At 39.3% G+C, this 25,801-nt stretch overlaps 1 protein-coding gene and 1 pseudogene across 1 annotated transcript; one reads left to right on the top strand and one right to left on the bottom strand.

Moving 5' to 3' along the window:
* The first annotated feature begins 2,042 nt into the window (after window positions 1–2,042).
* Window positions 2,043–5,171, top strand: LOC149811778 (2S seed storage albumin protein-like). The gene is made up of 2 exons (XM_089992923.1): window positions 2,043–2,511; window positions 5,164–5,171. Exons 1-2 carry the CDS (start codon window positions 2,043–2,045, stop codon window positions 5,169–5,171), a joined length of 477 nt encoding a protein of 158 aa, XP_089849049.1.
* Window positions 5,172–7,116: 1,945 nt separating this feature from the next.
* LOC149811777 (autophagy-related protein 16-like) lies at window positions 7,117–13,415 on the bottom strand (annotated as a pseudogene).
* Between the last annotated feature and the right edge of the window lie 12,386 nt (window positions 13,416–25,801).

The raw sequence follows: 25,801 nt of genomic DNA, 5'->3' as shown, positions 1-25,801 counted from the left end.
TAAAAAGCTTTAAAAAAATTTATTTTATTGGGTATTCACTAGGTCAGGTTTATGTAATTCTTGTTGGATCTGGGTATGATTTTTCTGGTTGGGTCTGAATCCGAACCTAATACCCGCATTACTTAATCGGATTTGGATATGGACCCACTCATTTTAGTAGGGGTCTAACCCATTGACACTTATAATGACCATACTAATTTGATCTTGAATTAGTAAAACTTTTGTCAACAAGCAGATTGGCTTTTAGGTGAAATGAGGATGCATTTAGTTAGGTTGATTTAATTTGGGTTTGGATATCTATCGGGTCAGTCATTGAGGAACCAAACCAGAATATATATATATATATGTGTGTGTGTGTGTGTGTGTGTGTGTGTGTGTGTGTGTGTGATTTTTCGAGTTTTCAAACAGGGAACGGTTGTGTTATCATTGGATTGGGTAATCCATGAATAAGAAGGGATCCAAGCTATGGGGTAAATGTAAGTTGGCCAGTTGTATACATAGGGATGGCAGTGGACCCGGGGGGAAATGGGGCTCCTCCCCTCCTCGCCTCGTTTGGACTAGGGATGGAGGACATGAAACAAGGAATAGACTGGGGGATGGATGTTAAAATCAAAATCCGTGCTGGGAAAGGCAGGGATGGATTTACTCTTACCCCGCCCTGCCCTATCCATGATTCCCATTAAGAAAATTATTAGTATACCCTTATACATATTATAAAATCTTATATATATATTCCTAACCTTAACATAAAATCCTTTCTCGAATTTTTTATCTCTTCTTCCTTTAATGAACCACATGATCTCCCATTTCTCTCATCTCCTTCCTCTCCTTCTAACGGCAGAAGGTGGCAGCGACGGAAGGACCAGGGAAATGAGGCTCTGCCCTGCCTCGCCCCGTTTGTACTGGGGATGTTGGACATGAAACGGGGAATAGATCGGAGATGGAGGTTAAATCAAAACCCATGCGAGGATGGAGGCAGGGATGTAGGGCAAATTTTTGAGATGGGGCTGAATGGTTTAAGTACTTTTTCCAATTCAACATTTTTAAATAACAATGTAAAATTAAAATGGTTACATCCCAACTGTCAAGCCTCAAAACGTGATCACCGAGTATCTGGATGCCGGGGCTATATGCATATTTAATTGATATGTATAATGACATGAGATTAATCCAAATCTAGATTCAGAGTCCAAAGCCAGAATACATTAGAGTCCAATATATCTAAACCCATAATACATGGGGTCAAATGTTGATTATCCTCTACAGAACCGATTGACTGTAAGATCCAGAGGCTTTATATTTGGTTTGCTTAAAGCATGTATCAGTCAGATCCATTAGGGTTCTATCTATCTAAAGTTAAAATCATTGACAGCATCTTTATGAAAATTCAAGAAACTCAAGCCTTCTGGATAGCGATTCACTAAGTGGCAAGCAGGTCCTGTTGATCCACCAAACTTGATTGGAGCTGTTTGAATGATGTGGACAAGGTTTGATCCAAAAGGTCATCTTTGGTATATCCAATAGATCAATCCAGTTCCAATTGGATCCATATGGGGATACATAGTTTGGACAACATTGCACCCTGGATTGGCCTACCTTTATGTAGCTAAGAAGACTGCAAAGTTCAAACCCATTTCAAAACTTCTACCCTGTATTGGTCCAGGTCCAAGAATCAGGTTCGGGCAAGCCTACCAATGAGCTTGGCCCTAGAAGTTGCATTTACATTCTAAGACCAAGTAAACAACCAGCCAATTTACTCACATCGGAAACCCATAATTTTTTGCTAATTAAGATCTTTAATTAGACTACTAAATGCTGAGATCAAGTAAACAAAATCAGCCGGATATCAAGGACCCATAGTTGCCTCATGCTCTGCTAAGTATCCATTTCAGTTGAACCCAATCATGGACGTGGCTGCTCTACGTGCCTTTCCCTCCTTTGTTTCCTCTCTCCTCTCTAGCCCTCCAATCTATAAGTGCATCACTAACACTCCCCAAAACACTCACCTCTCTCACAACCTAACCAGGAAGGAATAGCTAGCAATGGACACTTCATCTAGCATCAAGCATGCAGCCATGGCAGCTCTCTTGCTGCTATGGCTGGCCACGGTGGAGGCCTCGACCACGGTGCGGACCGCCGAGATCGTGATCAACGATAATGATATGGTGGAGTCCGGCGCAGGTTGGCCAGGTCCATCCGAGTGCCAACAGGAGAGAATGGATTTGGATGAGTGCAGGAGGTATGTGGAGCATGTGAGGAGTGGCTTGCTAATCATGCTGGCCTCTAGGAGGAGGGGTGGAAGCAGTGAGAGGGCACCACACCGGTGCTGCCAACAACTCAGTCAGATGACGGAAGAGTGCCGGTGCGAAGCCATCAGGCAATTGGCGTCTGGGGATCAGAGGTGGAGGTGGGAAGGTGTGAAGGAAAGAGAGGTAGAAGGAAGGATGAGGAGGGCTGAGAACCTCCCTAGGACTTGTGGCCTTAGCTCCCAACGTTGCTCCATCTGTGCTGGTATATACTCTCTCGCTCTCTCTTTCTCTCAGAACGTAACGTCCAAAGCAGGTTATATGTTCCCCCCCCCGATGATTCACTGAATCCCACGTCTGTGTTCTGGGCTTTGAATGAGCACCACGTATACAAGCACATGGGGCTCGTATTCCCGTGTATGTTGACATAACTTTGCATCGGACTCTGGTGTTGTTGCAAAGACTTAAGTACCCTTTATTGCTATTCTTCTCATAAAGTGATGGTTTGAGAAAATGACAAAAATGCCTTTCATTCAAAAAAGAAAAAACAAATAGTTCAAAAAAAGGACAAATATGTCCTCCATCCAGAAAGTCGAGGATGATGTTGACTCTTCAAAGTCTTCTTCTTTTTCTGTTCAAAAAAAGGACAAATATGTTTTCTTCTTCTTTCTCCGTAAAACACTGTAAAACCCTTTATCTCTCTAGAGAAGAAATCAAGGGAAACAAAGAGTTCTTCCTGGAGAAGGCCATGAACATCAACCCTCTCACTCTCTCTCCCTTCTCTCTCTACTTCTGTGCATATCCAACAGACGATCCTACATTGCTGCATCGTCATCTTCTTCTTCTTTCTTCTTCGTAAAACACTGTAAAACCCTCTCTCTCTCTGTAGAGAAGAAATCAAGAGAGGTAAAGGGTTCCTCCTGGAGAAGGCCATGAACACCAACCCTCTCACTCTCTCTCCCTTCTCTCTCTACTTGTGTGCCTGATTTAGAGTTTTTGCCCTTACAGGAGGGGGGTCTGGGGGCTCCCCCCGCCGCGGATCCCGCTGCGCGGTCAGCGGGCGGGGGTCCAGGGGGGGCCGCCCCTGGCGGGGGGCTCGGGGGGCAGCGCCCTCCGGACCAAATTTTTTTTGGGCTTTCCAACAATGATTTGTAGTATTATCGGGCTTTCCTACAGCAATTTGTAGCATTTGTAGTGTCTTCCGTAAATCGCGAAACGCTATAGCGATTTGTAGTGTCTTCCGCAAATCGCTATAGCGATTCGCAAATCGCTATAGCGATTTGTAGTGTCTTCCGCAAATCGCTATAGCGATTCACAAATCGCTATAGCGATTTGTAGTGCCTTCCGCAAATCGCTATAGCGATTTGTAGTGTCTTCCGCAAATTAGGACCAACTTGTCAGAGTCATATCTCCCTAACCGGAGGTCATATTCCAAATCCGCGATTTGTAGTGTCTTCCGCAAATCGCTATAGCGATTTGTAGTGTCTTCCGCAAATTAGGAAAGCCCGATAATACTACAAATGCTATAAATTGTTGTAGGAAAGCCCGATAATACTACAAATCATTGTTGGAAGGCCCAAAAAAATTTTGGTCCGGAGGGCGCTGCCCCCCGAGCCCCCCGCCAGGGGCGGCCCCCCCCTGGACCCCCGCCCGCTGACCGCGCAGCGGGATCCGCGGCGGGGGGGAGCCCCCGAACCCCCCTCCTGTAAGGGCAAAAACTCTAAATCAGGCACACAAGTAGAGAGAGAAGGGAGAGAGAGTGAGAGGGTTGGTGTTCATGGCCTTCTCCAGGAGGAACCCTTTACCTCTCTTGATTTCTTCTCTACAGAGAGAGAGGGTTTTACAGTGTTTTACGAAGAAGGAAGAAGAAGAAGATGACGATGCAGCAATGTAGGATCGTCTGTTGGATGTGCACAGAAGTAGAGAGAGAAGGGAGAGAGAGTGAGAGGGTTGATGTTCATGGCCTTCTCCAGGAAGAACTCTTTGTTTCCCTTGATTTCTTCTCTAGAGAGAGAAAAGGTTTTATAGTGTTTTACGGAGAAAGAAGAAGAAAACATGTTTGTCCTTTTTTTGAACAGAAAAAGAAGAAGACTTTGAAGAGTCAACATCATCCTCGACTTTCTGGATGGAGGACATGTTTGTCCTTTTTTTGAACTATTTGTTTTTTCTTTTTTGAATGAAAGGCATTTTTGTCATTTTCTCAAACCATCACTTTATGAGAAGAATAGCAATAAAGGGTACTTAAGTCTTTGCAACAACACTAGAGTCCGATGCAAAGTTATGTCAACATACACGGGAATACGAGCCCATGTGCTTGTATACGTGGTGCTCATTCAAAGCCCCGAACACAGACGTGGGATTCAGTGAATCATCGGAGGCGAACATACACAACCCTCTCCGTAACGTCGGACGTCCTTCTCATCGAACTCGCGCGTCCCATTCTGTGTAATCGGGGACATTCAGGCGAGCAGGTTGTATGTTCCCCCCGCGAACACGGGGCCGCATGTTCGGGGTCCGAATGAGTGCCACGTTGGCACTTATTCGGGAGTTATGTACGGAGAAATATCTTGGGATCCGCAATATTCCTTCGTACACACCCAAACTGACAAATGAGTGCCAACGTGGCACTCATTCGGACCCAAACACGCAGCCCCGTGTTCCACGGGGAACATACACCACCCTCTCGACATTCAGCGGTCGCAACCAGCGTTAGATGCTTCTTTTTGCAAAACAACGACGCTCCACCACTGACATCAGCGGCGGATAAGCATCCTACATGAGTTCGATGAGAAGGACGTCCGATCATATATCTGTAATCAACTTTATTATCGTGTCTGATATATCATAAACTTGTACATTTAAAATTTTATTAACACTTTCAAAAAATATTTATTAACACCGTTGGTATCTCATGCAGGTGTTTGAGAGTAATTTTTGGTAGAGCGTAATAGGAGGCCATGTGTTCAATTCTCCAGTTGCCTTATTTCAACTCAAAGAGTAGACGATGAGTTTGGGAGCAGATGAAGCACATGATCTTGTGCGGTTTCGTTGAGGAAAATAATCAAAGTACTGGACGAATTTGATGTTTTTGTTGGTTACAATATGTTTAATGCTCTTTTCCTTTATGATGGGCAACCTTGCATTGCGTGGACTGTGGAACTGTTAACTCATCCAACAAAACTTTGTAGTTTTTCTTTGTGTGTGTGTGTGTGTGTGTGTGTGAGAGAGAGAGAGAGAGAGAGAGAGAGGTGCTGTGGTAAAGTTTAAATGCCCCCATGAGCCTTACTTAGGGATGGCAGTGGACCGGGGGAAAGCGGGGCCCCGCCCCACCTCGCCCCGTTTGGACCGGGGATGGAGGGCAGGAAACGGGGATGGAGGCGGGGATGAAGGTTAAAATTCATCCCCGTGCGGGGATGGACTGGCACGTCCCCCCGCCCCGCCCCATCCCCGTCCCAGCCCCACCCCGCCCCATCCCCGTCCCCGTCCCATCCCCGCCCCCAACCCTTTATATTTTTCGCCTAATGTTTACTAACCCTAACTCCCTAACCCTGGAGCCGCCGAGCCGGGCCGTCGCCTCTTCCCCTTCCCCATCTCATCTGCATTATCATTGGAGCGGGGCCGTCGCCGACCACCGTTTGCCGACACCGACCACCCCATCTCATCTGCATTATCGTTGGAGCCGGGTCGTCGCCGGCCACCGTTGGCCGACACCAGCTCTCCCTCCTTCCATCTCTGCCACTGCCGTGAGCCTCCTCTGTGGTGCCATCTCCTCCCTCTTTTTTTTTTTCCTTTCCTGCTTTGATGATTTAAACGCTCTGCGCGTTCGCCCTCTTTGCCCTATTGCAACTGTTTCATTGAGCCCTTTTGAGAAGAAGTCAGACGAGGGTAGGTTTTTATAAGGTTTGAAAATCGATAATCTACAATATTCAATCTGAAATTTTCAACAAAAAATGCTATCCAAGTATCGTTTTTTATCAAATCGACTATGCTGAACATGTCTGATATGGCATTAGGTGTGCGAAAACTCCCTGAAAGCCTCTGCTTGCTCACGGGTAGGCTCCCTGAAAGTAATGTGTGACTATTGCTCACAAGGGCGGGACAGGGACGGGGACGGGGATTAGAATGTTGAGACGGGGCGGGGGTGGAGGTCCAAAGTCTCCCCCGTCACGGGGGTGGACCGGGGATGAAGGTTACATTTTAGAGGCGGGGCGGGGGTGGAAACCTTGTCCCCCGCCCCGCCCCGCCCCACTGCCATCCCTAGCCTTACTCGACTTAACATTGATTGGTATATCTCCATCATACGACCAACATTAACAGCACCCATCTTAATAAGTCAATCACCTAATAAGATGGGTTGGTTGGTGTTCCCAATGGATGACTAGCAGCATGTTGTGTATTTTTTTTTTATAGTCCAAGGGAAAAGACGCCTCCCACCCCCACTGACCGCATACCTCGGCTTGGTAAAACCCTAGAGGTCCCTCTTGCCCAACAGAGAGTACACCCAGCTTTGACCTTGTGGCAAGGGATGCCACCCATGGGTTTCGAACTTGTGACATCCCGTCAACTTGGTGATATTCAAAAGTCGCCCCTACCAGATGAGCGGAGACCTTGTGGGCAGCATATTGCGTACTTAGACGTGATTAGCAATTAGCAACATGAAGACTGGATAAAATCAGGAAGGGGATGATGATGAATCTTCTAAATCTACAGCACTTTTTTGAATAATATCATAATCTACAACATGAACTTGATTGTTCTGTTCAAAGAATATTATAATGCTGTTGGTCATCTTATTCAAAATTTGCCATATCTTAATAGTTGTTTACAAAATAAAAGCAAACCAAACTTTACAGAATGATGACTAGGATCTTAACTTTTCATTGTCATGTTTACCCACATAATCTTGAGAAAAAACATATTGGGCCTAAGGCTGTAGATAGCAGCCTGTATCTAGAGAAGTCTGCCAAGGACTAGATCACATATTTTCAAGGGCACAATAAAGCAAATGCTGGATGAACTGCAGCTACTGTTGCTCAGATTAGATGCAGTGTTCAATAGTTGAAAGATGTCACGATCCACTAATGGCTTGTCTAAGACTAGACATAAGCTCCTATCATCTAAAGTACAAGGACATACAGACCAAAAGGTCAGTCAGGAGTCAATTGTGTCCGGGCATCGGAGAATGTTACAGAAAATGAGTTGGTTGAAGCTTTGATTTTTCTTGCAAATTACCATGAATATCAGGTACATCTCTCTCGCTCTTATAATAACATGAAGGACGGGTATGGAACCTAATGTGGAAAAAGGAATTCAAGTCTCAGGAGCATAACAGCACATACAGCACCAGGCCAAGCAATGAACACATCAATACATATTGCTCTTGGTTGAGGCAATTTGTGCACCTTTTTGAGGAAAGGCCGAAGCAAACAGTGCACTTGACAAATGTAAATAATCCAAGAAATGGTTGCATATAACTGTAGCTCATTTGGCTGGAGAATTAGCCTAAGATTTTTACCATTTACATAATAAGAACACAGCATACCATTTCTGTTGTGAACGCACAAACAAGTCATGTCCATATGCATATGGTACCACTCTTATCAGCTGATGCTAAAGGCTTTCCAAGCTCACTCCAGGAGCAGGAAAGAACTGGAGCAGTGTGTTCAACTAATCTACTCACAGTGTCTGCTGTTAATCTGGACCAGAGATATACAGAACCATCAGATGATCTTGCTGCCACATAGTTGTCATCAGAGCTTATGCAGGAACAGCTCCAATTAGTTGCAACATTGACGCCATTTGCTTTGAATGTACCACAAACCTCCAATGTCCTTATATCAAAGAGATTATGCAGGTTGTCTCTACCACATGTTAGAACAACATTGCAACTACGAGATAATGTGACTGATGTCACAATTTGAGAGTGAGCTAAAACTTCACTAAATAGTTTCCCTGTTCTCATATCCCATAACGGTAGGTTTCCATCAACATGACCACTGCATTTTGTCTGCCCATCAGAACTAAAACAAAGTGCATTGCAATTGCTGTGTGACATGATTGTATTGAGGCAGTAACCTTTCTGAAGATCCCAAGTCTTGATTGTTCGGAGCACTCACTAAGAAACGGTCAGATTGTCTGCCAATATCAACAGCACATACTTTGTCACTATGCCCAGTTAAAGTATGATGGATTTGACCAGAACCCACATCTCACATCTACAAGTTGTTGGAGCTACTCGCATCTATAACAAATATGTTGTCATGAGCAATGGTTAGGTCAAGTACAGAGCCAAGGCAGCCAGATAGGGATCCACATAAAATGCCAGTGTTCGTGTCCCAAAATTTGACAGTCTGATCCTGTCCACCACTGATTAACTTATTTGAGTTTTGCTCAAAAATCACTGAAGTACAACTACCCTTATGGGCAGGAATCTTACGCTTGCAAGTAGATGGAATGGCAGACTGCAAAATCCCCAGAAACTGCTTCACTTTGCCGAACTATACCATCAACTTGCTGCAGTACAAGTTGCTGTAAGCTACTTTGCCCTTAGCCGATCCCTCAGATCTTGATATAAAGCATTGGCATGTAAACACAAGGAATTAGCTTTCAATAAATCAAATACCACTAAGCCAGGATCCATGATTTTTCTCCTGAATCAACAAATCAATTTAGTGTTGCAAAGACAATGCAGCCAGTCAAACCTTTACAAGGAGCACAGGCCAGAAAAATCAGTAACTAAAGAAAGTCAAAGTCTTATCACATGTGGATCAAATAGAAACATTAATTACAACAAAAACAGATAGAACATTTATTGTGTGGCAAAATCATCTCCAACATTGTTCATTAATCCTACTGTAGCACCTACTGGCATTAATACCCTCAGACACCACAAACCCAACACACAGATAAACAGGTTTCTTTATAGTTGATATGATAAATAAGCATATTCTGTTGGGTTCATGATCAAAGACCAGATTTAGCGAGAGATGCCTAACTCACGCCCCTAATCAAATGAATGCCAAAAGGATTGTGCGCTAGGAAATAAGGTGACTAGTCCAAAAGTGAATGAAATGCAGTAGGTTTACATATAGAATATCTGTTGTGGAAGACCGAACTCCAACTGCACGTATGATATACAATTTGCGTGAGTGGTCAGCCTACATGCATGCAATTCACAATAATGGTGCATGACCTCTATTACTCTAGATATTAAAAGATAAAACACAAAGATTAGCATCACTTACACTTAGCTGTCAGTCATCAACTATGCTTTTATCTTGAATTTTACATGAAATGTGTGCTGCTGTCCCAATAAAGTTCATGTAGTTTATATTTTTTCCTTGTTCCTCTGTTCATGGCATCATGAAAAGTAGGTAACAATTATGCAAACGTGATTGCACAAGGACTACACCATGAAATATATGGATAGGGCCACACACAAGCTTACTCAAGCCAATCCCAGCCCATTTAAGCTCAGTTAAGTTCTATATGAACCAAGTTTTGGAAAGAACAAGATACATATATATATAGGGAAACTGAAATATGTTTACCAGCAAAACATGTTTGCTGGTTTGAACCAACAGTGGTCATCCGATCTGGGGATTGGACGGCTCCTTTCTTTCCCCTTTCCGCCCAACGCAAACCCCTCTCCCTCCCACTCCAGCCCGACTCCCTCTCTTTCCCTCTCCCCTCTCCCTCTCACTCGCCTTTCTCTGTGTAGCACAACCACCGCAGAACACCACCAGCAGTCAACCAATCCACCACCATCACCGGTGAGGATCCTCCTCCCTTCTTTCTGAGGACCACAACCACCACCTTCTTCACCCGATCTCCCTTCTCTGCTCGCCTTTATTCCTCCCTTCTCACCACCACCACCACCTTCTTCACCCGATCTCCCATCTCTCCTCGCCTTTCTTACTCCCTTCTCTGCATCACCCGATCTCCCTCCGCTGGTGGTTCTTGGCTGTGGTGATCCGAGCACAACGCAAAAAAACGGAAGGGAGAGGGAGAACGGAGTCGGGATGGTAGGAGACGGGGGTGGGGGGGTTGTGTTGGGCGGAAAGGGGAAAGAACATGGTCATCCAATCCGCAAATCAGACGGCCACTGTTGGTTAAACCAGCAAACATGTTTTGCTGGTAAACATATTCCAGTTTCCTTATATATATATATATATATATATATATATATATATAGAGAGAGAGAGAGAGAGAGAGAGAGAGAGATGGAAAAAAAGCAAATGTGAGGGATTTGATCCCACCACCTCGAAGGCCAATGCCCTAATCAGTATGGCACTGTTTTTTTTTTGGGGGGGGTAGTGTATGAATTGTAATATAATAATCTAAGATTAACATATATTTTCAAAAAAAAAATGTGAGATTAAACAAGATTTAACAAGCACAAGCACAAGCACAATGCTTGGACTTTTCTCATTTAAGTAAATAAGCCAAACATAAGCTTAGGAATGGCTTATTTATGCAAATGAATGAAGCTCAAGCCAGTCCAAGATTCTCGCATGAGACTATGGAACTAAGGGATTTCAAAATAATATGAAGGCATGAAGAGTCAACTGGAGGTTCATCATCCATGCTCGCTGTTCTAATGAAGTTTGTGCAATCAACATCCTTTCTTTTGTCTTTTTTTTTCCTGTTCCTCTGTTCATGATCTTATGAAAAGTGGTTGAATAACTTGAATGTGATCAACCAAGTACTACACCATGAAATAACTATGGAACTGTGGGATTTCAAATATTACAAAAATGAAAATATGAAGGATCAATTACATTCCATCAATAACTCCCAAACACAATAGAATCCAAACTAGGGCATGATCATGACTGCTCAATTGGTAAGATACAAATAGGTCATTTCATCATCATGATTTCTGAATAGCACATCTAATTACAGTGATTAAGAGCCTAACCCCTCTAGCTTCTAGAACCAACATTTTCAACTAAAAATCAACCTACTGCCATAACTTCACCAACTTTTTACTCCACAAACTTCCCATGCAAATTGCTTCATTACTCAAGAGATTCTGCAGTAAACTCTTGGTAATTAAAAAAACAGTTTCAAGATTAAACTTGATAATCCCCTTTTTGGGCTCAAAGACTCTAAACAACTTTCAGGACAAAATATAGTTCATAGATATACTTTAAACAAATATTTACTTTGAAGCAGGGTCATTGGAGATTTGGAATTACAAAGTGCATCAAGAGTTAAGTACCTGTATATCAATATCAAACCTTGGCCCCATTATAAGCTAGCCAGTTTAATTGGCAGGTAGCTTTTCTCATCATATAAGAACATATTACACTTAAATTGATGAGAAAGTTCATTTAGAATTTCCATTTAAGTTCATGAATATATTGAATCCGCACTGTGACCAGACTTCTTTGTTTCATGAAATATTTAGAATCCTTTCTTGAGAAGTACAGTGTGTCCGGATATACACTCTTTTGCTACTTTAATAAAAGAAAATTTTAAAACTTTATGGAGGCTTGTGAAACAAATACCATAGGTTACCTAAACCAATAAAATGTCTTTTTTGGGTCCTTAGAAAGGAGTAAGACAATGTCAGTATCTGCCCTAGTTTAATAGTTGTCCTACTTCTCTACATTGTCATTATTTGTAAAACTATTCCTATTTTTTAACTGAATAGGAAGAAAAGTTATGTAATCTGAAATTCAAATCTTTATGAAGTCCGACTCCGAACACCTTGTTCTTTTAGTTCCTCCCAGTTTTGTTGTTAGCAGCATGATCCACCTATTATAAGATAACACACTTCAATATTCTTTCAACTCCTTATGAAAAGCTGCCAACTTGGATGCTCCGAATGCCAAACTCCACAGTTTTCTTATTAAAGTGGTCATGGGTTGAGAAATTTAATGTTACAATGCATCCAGCTGATTTTAGATCTCGGTACACTGGTACTACCTAATCTGTATGCACTCCTTCACAGGGAATCTCTTTTTCTCTTTCCTTTGTCTTAAATTCATATATTTTAATTGTTAATGATACTAAGGTTATCTCCATGATAAGCACCAACTCCACAACTGGTTGAGATGATCGATTTAATTATCACATACAATTTCTTGGTCTTGAGGGTACACCGCCCGTGCATACATGCAATGTGCTATTTCAGATAAAATTCCTTCTGAGCTTGTGTTGGACCCATGTCTCAAATGCCAAGGATGTTAATGTTCCATAAACCTATAATGCTAAGCTACTGCACGCTAGTGACAAGCCTCTCACTCTGGTCGACTTCTCAACATCTTGGAGCTGTCTCACATTCTTAACATTAGAAAAGAAAAAGGAAGGACTGATGTTACCCATATTTATTGCCCTCGGTCAGTCTCCTATTACATGGAGATATAAGAAGTCCATCCCTTTTCTGCTAATAATAGGATATCTTATCTCCATCCCTCCATCTTTTAGGATAATAAAAAAGAGAGCTACATTTTTCCTTCAACAACACTTTCATGAAAGTGTCCATCATATGAAGTTGGAAATGGAATGCAACTTTGTTTCTGAATAAATACTAAATAGTGTCACATACAAGCCATACATTCCAGCTTAATTACTTATGAGTCCATACTATCCGTACATTTTCTTCTTTCACCTAGCTAAACTTTTTTCTATCTTCCTATGAATAAGCCATCCTAACCAGTGTATAGCTGCTCTTAACTCCTAAACATATTATGGCCATTTGGCAAAGGTATAGTAGTGATTGTGGTGGATCAATAGTATGTAAATATTATATGAATTTTGTCTTACTTTTCACTTATGAAACAACATCCAAATATTGGCTCAGAACATGAGGAGTTAATTGCGCAGATTAGGGACACAATCAATAGTACCTCATTGAGTTGTTCAGCATGTTGCATCTTTCCTGCCATCCAACGATCAATCAACATCTTGTTTTCTGATTCTACCCTCTTCGCTTTCTGCACAACATCGTCCAGACGTTCTTTAAGTGCCTGGTTCTCACCCATAACCAGGTCCAAAGCTTTTGATCTCTCCTCCAAAATGATCTTCAGCCGAGATGACTCCTCCCTGCAAAAGACTGCCACCAGTCAGGCATGATACAGCTCACTGAGCAAGTAATCAGAAAGCAAGCTTCAGATGCTATCCAAACATTTCTTTCTTAAGCTCATCTTGGAGCTTACTCATTGCTTCATCCTTTTCGTGAACCAAAGCTTTTAAGGTTCGGGACTCTGCCACTTCCGTTACAAGCTATTCCGACAAACGTGATTGAGCTTTGTAGCATTGTTGAAGCTCCAACTCGAGGCTTTCCAATTTCTCCTTCCAAACTGATTTCTGAATCAAGTTCATGAATAAGTCACAATTGCCTGACATACTAACGGGGAATTCTAATTCACCCACCCTCCAGAAAAGTGGGATAGGTTGGGATTCTGAATCGAATACAATAATGCAATATCCCATCTTATCCCAGGGATAAGGATTAGTGGGTGCATCCAAATGGCGATAATGGAAGTACTTGAAAGCCCAGAGTGAGAAGAAACGATAAAACTTTCGATTGGCAATGCACCATCTTCCAAAAAGTCGCGCCAAAAAAACACTACAACTCTCATAGTTCTACTTCCATCAACTAGGATAAAGATTTTTACATAAAAAGAAACCAGAAGGTAGAAATAATAAAAAGGAGAATACGTGAGATATCACGTTGACTATGGAATACCATCAACTAGAATTCACATATACTCTCAGAATCTGATATAAACGATTAGCAACTTTTATTGAGGGAATGAAAATTACCTAAGAGCGACGATAACCCACGAAAGAAAATCAAATCCATGATATGGGTGTCTCATTTTATGTCACAAAATAGAACCATTTGATCCAAATTGTTACATAAGAAGCTATTTTCCCCACAAAAATTTGACGAGAGAGAGAGAGATAAAGCATGTTATGGTACGGAATATGAAAGTGGGAGCGAGAGAGCGATGAAATCAGGGGCGTGGGCTGCTTCCTCGAGCAGGTGGCGATGCTTCATCGCCCTCAGTGCGTGTTTGATCGCGGCCGCACCGACCTCGTCCATGGCTCCCCGATTTCACGATCCGGCAAGATTTTCCAAGAACTTTTCTTTTCCTGATTCCCCTTCTTCTCCCGCACTTGGATTTTTCCGATTCATGGAAACGAAATCCCCCCAATCATCCCTCAATCAAATGACAACGGGAAGGTGACGGCAACATTCCTTTCCTTTTTTCTGCAGCGGCAGTGAAGGCGAAAGATCTCTCTCTCCTTCTGCAAACAAAACAGGTTTTCTTTTTCGCCTTTGAAAGTAAGCGTTTTAAACGGTAAATTCTCGCGAGGTATTCAAAATATCGCGACATTTTACTAAAAATGTAAATATCGCATTTTCATTGTGATTTTTACATTTGTTAATGGCTACTTTTTTGCAAGAAAGCATGTGATGTTATTTTTATATATTTATACGTTTATTTCTTTGTAAGAAACTATTGTTAAAATTTTTATCTATTTATTGTTTTCGATGTTCTGTCAAAAAAATGAGAGAAATATAAATATGCAATTTTCATGAGATTTTCACCTGTCAAGATTTTCCCTTTAAACATTTGGTCATTATACGCCTTTCTTTATTTTCGCGAAAATTTGGCAACTTTCGATTGTATTGTGCTCTCTGTAAGAAACGACCTGTCTTTTTTTTTTTGTTTTATTACAGGGATAAAAAATGACTTGTCTTTTACCATTTTGTTGATATTTTTTGGATCAAGCTCCAAAATCATCCACATGGTCTGTTTGGTAAGAGCTTCAAAAATCAATGGCTCAAATTGAATCAAATTTTACTATTGAAAAAATAAAAAAAATTATTTGAAACCACTTGATCTAAATATGTTTCTTAATCAATGAACCCTGCGACACACATCATAGGTAGGGGTGGCAATCGGGTCGGGTTGGCGGGTCAGCATACCTCAACCCGAACCCGACCCGTTTATTAAACGGGTCGACTGTGGCAAACACGAACCCGACCCGTTTAATAAACGGGTAACCCGACACGACCCGCCAACCCATTTAATAAATGGGTTGGGTCGGGTAAACGGGTTTTCAGGTTGGCGGGTCGGGTTGGCGGGTCGGGTTGACGGGTTGACGGATCGGGTTGGCAGCTAGGCAGGTTGGCGGGTCGGGTTGACGGGTTCACGGGTCGGGTTGGCGGTTGGCGGGTTGGAGGGTTGACCCACCCGCCTAACCCGTTTATTAAACGGGTCAGCCGGGTTGGCGGGTTGGCGGGTTGGCATACCCCCAACCCGAACCCGACCTGTTTAATAAACGGGTTACGCGGGTCGACCCGTTTATTAAACGGGTTGGCTTAAGCCCAACCCGAACCCGCCTAAGAGTCGGGTTGGCGGGTCGTGTCAGAAATTGTCACCCCTATCTATAGGGTTAGATTGATCAAAAGAAGCTTGGGCATGTGAGTTTCTGCTAGTGAGTATGGTAGTCTAAGGCATAGCTAATATTTTAGGTTTGGATAAATCCCATTCAGTGACACATCCCTTACACAGTATCACAAAAATGTCTATTGGAGGTAAGGATGTCAAGAGCATTGTGACAAACATCAGTGTCTTCTGTAGAGATGTTGAATATCAATTCTAAGTAATTTGCTCATTGTCAAGTTAATGCATTACAATTGTTGCTTGAAATTGGGTTTGTAATTTATTTTAGATTCTCTAATTGTTATTCATTATTTGTTTCATAAATATTGCATTATTCATTTATTTTTTATTTCTTATTTTTATGTTTCCCATGAATCTTATGCTTTAAGCCTCTAGGCTTACGCCTTGCTTCATGAGCAGTGGTTGTGCCTGGATATGCCTCAATGATTTTCACAACATTGGCCCAAAACCTACTAGGACCCGTACTTGTTTATTCAGTACAAATCATGTTAATGCAACAATGTGATATTTTATCCAGCCAATAAAAACGTAATTATTGACCAGAATTATTTTCTTAATTTTTTTTATAAAAATTAACTTTTCTTCTTTAATTAATGTTATTGGCAATACTTTGCCAAGGACATGAGACAACTAACTAAATTTAATTTCTAGCAAGAAAAGGTACGCATTATTCTCTCCTTTCAACTTTTGCCATTATGGTTAGCGGTACAAGTTTGAGTCATTCTTAGTATAATATAATAAAACCAAATTGGATTCAAACCCGGGCACAAAATTTCTGATTGTGGTATGATCGGATTCTTCATAATACTTTAATAGTATAATAAGAAAAAAGTTTTAAGTCTTCGCCTCAACTGACATAGAATTCACAAGTCCATGTCATGTGAAATAGCCACTCCGTCAAGACATTTAACTATTCCTCCCATCAATCCTTGACACTTGAACTTAACCGTTTGCCATAGAATAACAACGGAGAGCATTATGAACAGTCAATTGTTCAACTTTAAGCAACAATAAGAAAGCATATATTATTGCTTAGGTAAAAAGTTTTGTGGAAAATGACTGTTTTGTACCCAAAAAAATGGTGTGTTTCTCGAAAAACCTTACAATTTTGAAAAAATTTGCCCGATATTCACAACTTTTGGCTGTAAAAAAACCTTTTCACCCTTCACACATGCGAATTTTCTATATGTGAACTTTCTTCTCAAATATCTAAATATGTGAATTTCTTTCAATATATGTGAATTTTCTCCCACACATTTGTGAATTTTTTCTCAAAATATGAGAATATGTGAATGTCCTCTCAAATATGTAAGTTTTCTCACAAAATATGTGAATGTTGTAATGTATTTTATGATTCTCTTCAAATATTCACTTTTGAAGTATCATTAAAGGCTTTACGGTGCTATTGAAACATCGCTAAAGGCTTTATCGGTGCTTTTGAAGTGTCGCTAAAGGCACATCATGCTTTTGAAGCATCGCTAAAAGCCCATCATACTTTTGAAGTATCATTCTTTTTTCAACAAACTCCTTTTACTAAAAATCTCATGCATAGACAAAAAGAGGTTTACAAATGTGTGAGAACATTCATGTGCGAAGGTCGGGACATTCACATATCTGAAAGCAAGCAGTTAGATATTCATAAATGTGTGAGAGAAAATTTGCATATTTGGAAGAAAATTCATAAATCAAGAGAAAATTCGCATATTTAGATATTTGAGAGGAAAGTTCGCATATCATAAAAAATTCACATATGCAAAGGGTGAAAGTCTTTTTACAACTGAAAAGTATGATTTTGGACATCGGGCAGATTTTCAAAAATTATAAAAAATTTTGGAAAATGCATCAACCCACAAAAGAGTACAAATCGTCTCAACCTTGCAGCAAGATGATGCCTTATCAACTTGCTGCCACACACAAGTTTCCCTACAAACAAGTAGTTTTTGAGTCATTATTTCTCATTCACTTTAAACATTTGTTAATGTTATTTCCTTTCAAATTCTTAATTTGTGGGATGGTGGCAGCTTTCCTTTCCTAGAGATCCAAAGATAGAAGGTCCACAAAGATGCAACATGAGTTGCAGAGCTGAGGAGCTGATAGCGACCCAGATCAAGATAATTCAGTTATTCATATGCTTATATTGTTATTTAATATTTTTTTATTTGGATATGGATTTGCCCTCATAAGAACTAAATCTATTGATCCATGTGGGTGTAAGTGAGAATTGGGGTTAGTAAGAGGGCAAACTAGTAATTAGGTCCAAGCAAGATTATTTGAATTGTTGAGGACACCTAGGTCATTCCTAGATTCTAACACCCTTAAAGGGCATTTTAATCATTTGTTCTGGGCAAAACGCCCTACCATTGTAAACAGCTCCCTCAAGGACTATAAAAATCCTTAAGAGGCCATGTATTTTGCATTTAATCAAGAATTCAAATTTTGAAGTTATTTTTCAAAATAAGGTTTATCTTTTAGGCAAGAAGGCTCTTAGATCCTCTACGAAAAATTCACCCCTTATCCTTTCCTTTTCTCTCTCCCCCTCTCTCGTTCTTTCCTTTCCTTCTCTATTGATGCCCTAGCCTTCTTACCCCTTTCATTTTTTCCCTCTCATTTACCCAATCTTTATCTCCCTCTCACATCTCTCCTACCTTCCCGAACACCTCACATTTCTATCTTATTCTTGTCTTACACAACCCCTAGCTATCCTTATCCATCATTATCAGCTTCACAAAAAACCTTAGCCTCTAACCTGCGCTCACTTCTTGTGACTCTTCATTGTCGCACCCCATACTCTCAATCCATCCTAGTTGACTCTTTGTGATTTTGCATCTTTTGAACCCTGTGTAGCTTCTCAACTAGGGTAACTATCATTTGGTATCAGACCAAGTTCATCTTAGGTTCTGAAAGACAATCCAGCTTAAGGAGAACCATCTGCATCAAGGGCCCAAGTCCTTCACAAAATTGAACCAAAAATCAACATGTGCTGAACCAGAGATCGTCACCAACTCTCACAATCCTCACGTTGAATCACTCATATGATCATCCTAGGGGTAAGATCACACCCGTAACCCCTCTGAAAAATCATGGATTCCTGATCCACCATTAGGGATAGAAGATCCACCCACCAGACACAATTTTTTTGCACATTTGATCATCAGCTAGTGTAGATCTGATACTTTGGGGTGTTTGATCCACCACGATCTATAGAGATCTAGTCGCCATCTACAATTTTGAGATCATGTTCTACGTTTCTTAAACTCCTAAATCAAAATTTGAATCATTCAAATTTGACCTTTGGTGACCCTGATCCGACTTTCAAAAGTCATGACAAATTCTGCATGTTCTTAGGAAGGATTGTCATAGACGTGCATCCAAGTTTGAATTTCAAAAAATATTTTCTGTAGATTGAAAGGTCCCAAAAAAATCACCTGAACTAGTCATATGTGTCCTATACTGAACTCAAATTGTGGACCAGAAAAATTAGACCCTGATATGTAGATATTATCCTTTTATCAGAACCTGTTGGATTAAGCATCTGGATCCTGATGTCGTAACATCTTATAACTTCAAAAAAATTTCTAGCCTAATCTTAAGCCCTAAAATCTTGAAATTTTTATTATAGTTAACCACATCCATTAGCTTTCAAACTCAACTTACAAAGCTTAAAAATTTATATGGATCATTGAGATCTGATCCATTCTTTAAACCCTATCCAAACCCAAAAAATTGACTGAACATGTAACGTCCTGACCCAACCCACAAATAAATTAATCTCCACTATATAAAAACCTTAAAAAATTCCCAAAAAATTATTTTTATATAATTGATACTTCTGACCTAAAAAACAAACCTAGATACAACCCAAAATTCTAGCTTAACTCTATATACAAATGAGAACCCAAATCGGCAAAATTTTGTTCAACAAGCGGACAACACTTAAGTAGGATTCATGGTGACTCGAGGAGCCCAAGAGCTTATAGATGCGATACGAACTAAGACCCAACACCAACGAGGTGAGGTGAACAACAAGATCGATAACTTAGTAGCCATGATGCAAGAGTTCAAGACCAACCAAAGTGTTGATACATCCAGAGGGTCTAGCCAATGCGAACTCGAGAACCATGACCAACAATCTGATCATGCCAAAGGGGGGGAATCAAATGAAGCAGCCTTGTCTGAAATTTTTGACATTCACTGGTAAGGATCCCACAAGTAGGATCTTTAAGGCCAAGCATTATTAAATTTTTGGGTGATACATACCCCAAAAGTAGAAAAAGTGTTTGTTGTCTTCATCCACACAGTATGTTGGTATCCTTGGTTTGAGAGGAACCTTGGCGTACCGACTTGGGACGCTCTTCCATGGGCTTTGTGCTACATTTTGGCCCTTCCGCGTATGTGAATCATAATGTAACATTGTTCAAATTGAGACAATCAAGCAACATAATGGACTATCAAGCTAAGTTTGAAAGGCTCAACAACTTGGTGAAGAATTAGTTCCAAAAAGCTCTTATCCGAACCTTCATTGTGGAGCTCTGCTATGAGCTCTAGATAGAGGTGCATGTCAGTCGACCGACCAACATCCTTAAGTGCTTTCAACAAGCCCGCTTAGTATAGGAGAAATTACAGAAGCATGGGTCTAAAGGCCATCAAATAATATTCAAATTTGGATCCAGACAATACCCAACTCATCTTCCTTACCAAAGTGGATCGGGCTGATTCAATGTAGCAGGTGACTGTGAACACCCCAAATTTTTCAAAATTTCAAAAATTTCCCTTTTTTCCCCTAGCACCCAGTTGTGGAGTCAGTCAGAAGAGCAATTAGGTCAATTTCTGGTTAATTCTCAGATTCACTTCATTGTTAAAGATCTGAAATCCAATTTCGTGTTCTATATTTGACCCAATCTTGGATCCAGATTAGATATTCAAATCAAATTCTGAGTCTGGATCTCCTATTTACAATTCAACATCTAAAAATCCAAAATCAATTTTTTGTGCGGCTCAGGTATTTCATTCGGATCCAATCTCCATTTGGATCCATTCCTCTCATTTCATTTTTCAGTTCAAGATCCAAACTCGATATTTTCCTAAAAATCTCGGATCCAGATCCCTTTTCGAAACCCGATTTTTAAAATCAATTCTGCTATTTCGCAAAACCCTTCTTTCGTAAAATCCTCAAAATTCCAAATTTAATATTTTATGTAAGGATTTAAAAAAAAAACTCATCTGGATCCCATCTCTTAAATCCCTCGCATTTCCCTTGTATTTTTAGGTTTTTCTTTAAAAAACATAAAAGAAAATTTTCAGAAAATAGCTTCACCTTCTTTTTGAGAAATCTTTGTAAATGAAACCACCTTTTTGAAAATTTTCAAAAAATTGATGAACCACCTTTGAAATTTTTGTAACGGTCTCCCCCGTTATAAACCAGCAGAGGGGGAGACCATCGATCATCTCGCAGCCCCCATCTCATCTCACGATCTCCCTTCTCTTCTCCTTCTTCCTTTTCCCCCTCTTCCCTCTGATTTTCTCTTTTTGATTGAGTGAAGGAGTTCTGCCCTGTAGTAGCATACAGAGAAAGATCTCTCGCCTCTTAACCCAAGCCAACCCAAGGTAAGAGCCGTCCTCTCTCCCTCTTTGCTTTCCTTGGAATTAACTTCTTTCCTCTTCTCTCCTTTAGATTTCTCATAGCATCAGCTTCATGTTCTTGGTCCATTGAGGCATAATATGCAGTATCGATCTGCCTATAGCAACATTGATCTGCATCCTGTAACAAAATGTTGATCCCCTTTGCTTTGGTTATTATCTTCCTTCTTTTCCTTTTGTAATTCGTTGTTTTATTTTAGTTGTTTATTCCTACATTTACTTAAATTTTTTGTACTTGCTTCATTGAATCGATTATTGGTTTCTCTGCTCTGCTTAATTTCTGTTACATCATATGAATGCTTTTGTTCATCGTGCCTCCTATTTAGTTTGTTTATGGTGCATCGTCATCATCTTTACGTCATTTTCACATCACGATAATCCTCCTACATTTCATCATTGACCTATTGGCAGTTCACATCGGATCACCTCGATTCCAAGTTTGCAGGTGGCCATTGATGTTCCTTTGCTAGATATTAAGCATCAATTGTTCCCAGTTTTAATGGCATCTACAACATAGCCAATCACCTGCATCATCTAGCATCAAGGCATATTCATTCCACTTATATCCTTTATGCTCTTGCCTCGTTTAAATACCATTCATCGCCTATGGATCACGTGCATTTCCCCTCTACTATATTGCATATATTAGCCCCAGTTTTGTTCATGTCACCTATATATGATGCATAGTGTTTAGTTTGGCACCCATCCTCATAGGAGACCGTGCATCCCTCATCATCGAGCTCCATTCATTACTCGGGCATTACCCATCTATGTGCATCTCTGTCATCAACAACCTCACAATTCATGTTGCTTCAATCACATTCATAGAACTGATTATACACTGTGTGTATTTATCTCATTATGTGTTTGTCTTACTATATAATTCACCACATAGAATCGATTATTCCCTGAGCATTTATTTCTACCATTTTTCTTTTCTTTTCTCTTTTCACTGCGTGATTCCGCAATACCTTGCATCCTGGCTGCTGCTTCATTCATTTGTTATTGCATCTTAGTATTCACACCAGCATCATCCAATGTTGTTGCATCACCACAGCCTCTGCATCATACTTTTCACTATGGATCTGTTGTATCCTCTGCATATCAGTATTTGATTCAGTACCATCAAGTTCATTAGAGCATTTCACATCCACTTGCATTTCTGCATCCTCTAATCTTTGTATCGCGTCTTGCATATTAGCATACTATTTTGCATCATCCCATCTTCAATTGAGCCATCTGCATCCATTCCCTGTGTCACGTTTGCATCTCTTATAATACACCACCCACAACCAAGAATGCTAACTGAGCTCATTAAATTTTTGGTCAAGACATATAATGCGTGGCACATTTCTTCGACATTTTTGGAAAGCCATGTTATGTTATTCATGAATGAAACTCGGTGTACTGAGGCACTTGCTGAGTTGTACCGATTGTTGAATGAAGAGGATGTGAGGTGCGGTCTATGGAAGAAAAGATCAATCACTGCGGAAACCAAAGATGGACTTTCATTAGTTCAGCATGGTTACTGACAACGTGTCGAGGGTATGTTTTATCAGGGCATGAGCAAAGCGACACAAGGCACCTATAATAACACAATCCCCAAAGCTGAAATGTGTCTTTGGGGAGGAACAATGGATTTTTTTTTTGTGCATGTCAACTAAGCCAGTGGGATATTCTTGTAAACCTTGGCAGAGGGTTAACAACCTAGCAGAAGATGCTGCTTAGCCTGTGTGTGTTAGATATATATTAAATACGTATTAGCACTGTAATTGTTTTAAGCTCTTTTGCCTGATGAGGTGTACAAGTTCTATCTGTAACACCATGTTGTGAAGGTATTGGTCATTGTACATGGTTCTAGTGTTTGCTATCGGGTAACAGTGGTAGTAGTAATAATAGCACCTATGCTATGTTTAATGCATCCTTATGAATTCGTTGGGTAGCATATCCGTGTATCTTGTGCAACTTTTACCTTTGTACTTGTGTATTGTGCCATTCATGATGGAAACACGAATGGTGTGGGTGAGGCTGAAACCAATTGGTTGATATTGTGTGAGATACATTGGATAAATGATGCTGAAATCCATTCCGTTGCAAATTGGCTTGCTATGGCTTTATATTTGCAGAAAAGCTTGGAAAATCCTCATTTCTTTCCTAGATTAGGGAGTTTTCATATTTTAATTTCAATTTAAGGTTGTAATAACTTTTTATTAATGAGAATTTTTATTTTTCTATTTAGAATAAAATGTATGAGCATATAGTTGCATTTTAAAATTGATTGTGATATGTTATTTCATCTTTATTTCGAAAAGAACACTATGGTGAAACACGAATGGAACATGCACCATTCTAATAAGAGGTAAATAATTCTAAGTAAATGATTCACATTTATGGCAATAGTCAAAATGTGAACAATACTTAAGATTTTTATCTTTTATGGAATAAAACTGGGTCTCCACTTTAGGTCCCCTTTGAAAATCATCATATTTTCCTCAAATAAATTTTATTTTCTTTCCTTTATAAGAATTTAAGACACAAATTAATTTGAGATATATTCGTGGCCATAGTCATAAATATATTAAAAATTAATTTAGTTTTAAATCCTGTAAAAGCACAAAAAGATATTTTATTTTTTGTTAGAATTTAAATAAAGATTAGATTGAGAATATATTTAGGACCATAGTCACGAATATATTACAACCTAATCTTATTTTAATTCTATTAAAGAATAAAATTTGTTTTTAATATTCCAATTTTAAACAAATTCTTTCAATGCATTCATCATTTTGCAACATTATTTATCTTTTCAAATTATTTTTAAAATTCCAAGTAATTTTTGAAATGAATTTTCAAAAATACAGTTTTATTTCTAAAATTCAAAATCTATTTCCAATTTTCATTTAGAAATTCAAATTCATCTCTTTTTTCCAAATTCATTCAGTTTTAAAATTTGTTTTAAAATCCCAAATTCGATTTTCTAACCCTTTCCATTTTTAAGTTCTTACTTTTCAACTTGAATTTCATTTCAATTTCAAATATTCAATTCTTTACTTTTTTTTTCAAAAATTTAAAATTATATTTTCCATCTCAAATTAATTTCTGAAATTTATTTCAATATCCAATTTAATTCTTAATCAAAGTTTGAAAATTCACTTTGGAATTCCCAACCTTATTTCTAAATTCAATTCCGATTTCAAATACCAAATCAAATTTCAGAATTGCTTCAAAATGTCAATTTTAAATCAAAAATTGATTTCAAATTCCATTTCAATTTCAAACTTTCAAAATTCAAACCCTTCACTCTAGTTTTAAATTTTATCTTCAAAATTCAGAAGTTCAGGTTCAAATCTCAAACTAAATTCTCACGTTAACCTCTAAATTCAGTTTCAATTTCAAATTTCAAGTTTGCTTTCAAATTCTAATTTCGATTTCGAAATCCAATTTCAAAATTTACTTTTAAATTTTAAATCTTGAATTTCTAAGTTGATTTCTAAATTCTCATTTTTCAATTTCAAATTCTTATTTCAATTCCAATTTCAAAATTGAATTTTGATTTCAAAATCTAAACTCAAATTTCAAATTTTCAAACTTCAAATTCAAGGTTCAATTTCAAAATCAATTCCAATTCAAAATCAACTTTTATCTCAATTTCCATTTTCATAGTCAAATTTCATTCTTCATTTTAAAACAAATTCAATTCAAATAGTTTTCTAAGTGATTTTAAAAACATTTTAAGCAAAGTTTCAAAGTTCACTCAGAATTCTATTTATTTTTCAAAATAAAATTTAAAAGCATGCATCATATTTCAAACTATCACTTTCAAAGTTCATGGCACAAACCTGATTCCATGTACATTTAGGATTTTTCAGAATAATCTCTCAGTCAAATTTAGGCAAAGCAAAAGGCATAAAATTCGATCCTTTGTTCAATTACCCCTGGTAAAGACGCCAGGAACGGTTGAACCTCGTACCGACGAGCGAATCCCGTCTCTCTATTTTCCCACAAAATTTCAAAACGAAGGCGAGTTAATTTCACAATCTTTTTCAAAAGGTTAAGTGAGATCTTGCAAAAGAGTTTCTTCTCTCTCTCCTTTCTTTTTCCCTTAAAAAGGAAAAGGAGGAAAAAAGAAAAGAGATTTTTTTTTTGCAACGATCACAGGTTTGGCGACCGTGATGGGACCCGTCTTCGTTTGATCGGATTAATGCCTTTGCCTTGTTTAAATTCTTCTAAGTCATTATTCTTTAAAATGTCAGCTTCATTTCATGTAAACTTTAGGATCCTAGACTCTAACCCAACTGACATCATGCATATAGGATTAAGTATGGTTTAATAGAACCATATTGAAGAGATTTATGTATGCTCACTTAGACTTAGGTCTGAAATACAACCCTCCTCAATCTAGGGATTGAATGAAAATAATGTATGCAAGTTTGTGCTTCTTTATGATATTCAAAATTCTGTTTTTTTAGGACTTTGCATTAGAGCCAT

The sequence above is a fragment of the Nuphar pumila genome, chromosome 17 (genome assembly GCF_984573655.1).
Source record: "Nuphar pumila chromosome 17, dmNupPumi1.hap1.1, whole genome shotgun sequence".
Taxonomy (NCBI): Eukaryota; Viridiplantae; Streptophyta; class Magnoliopsida; order Nymphaeales; family Nymphaeaceae; genus Nuphar; species Nuphar pumila.
The sequence above is the reverse complement of the archived record's forward strand: the minus strand, read 5'-3'. Positions and strand labels throughout refer to the sequence as shown.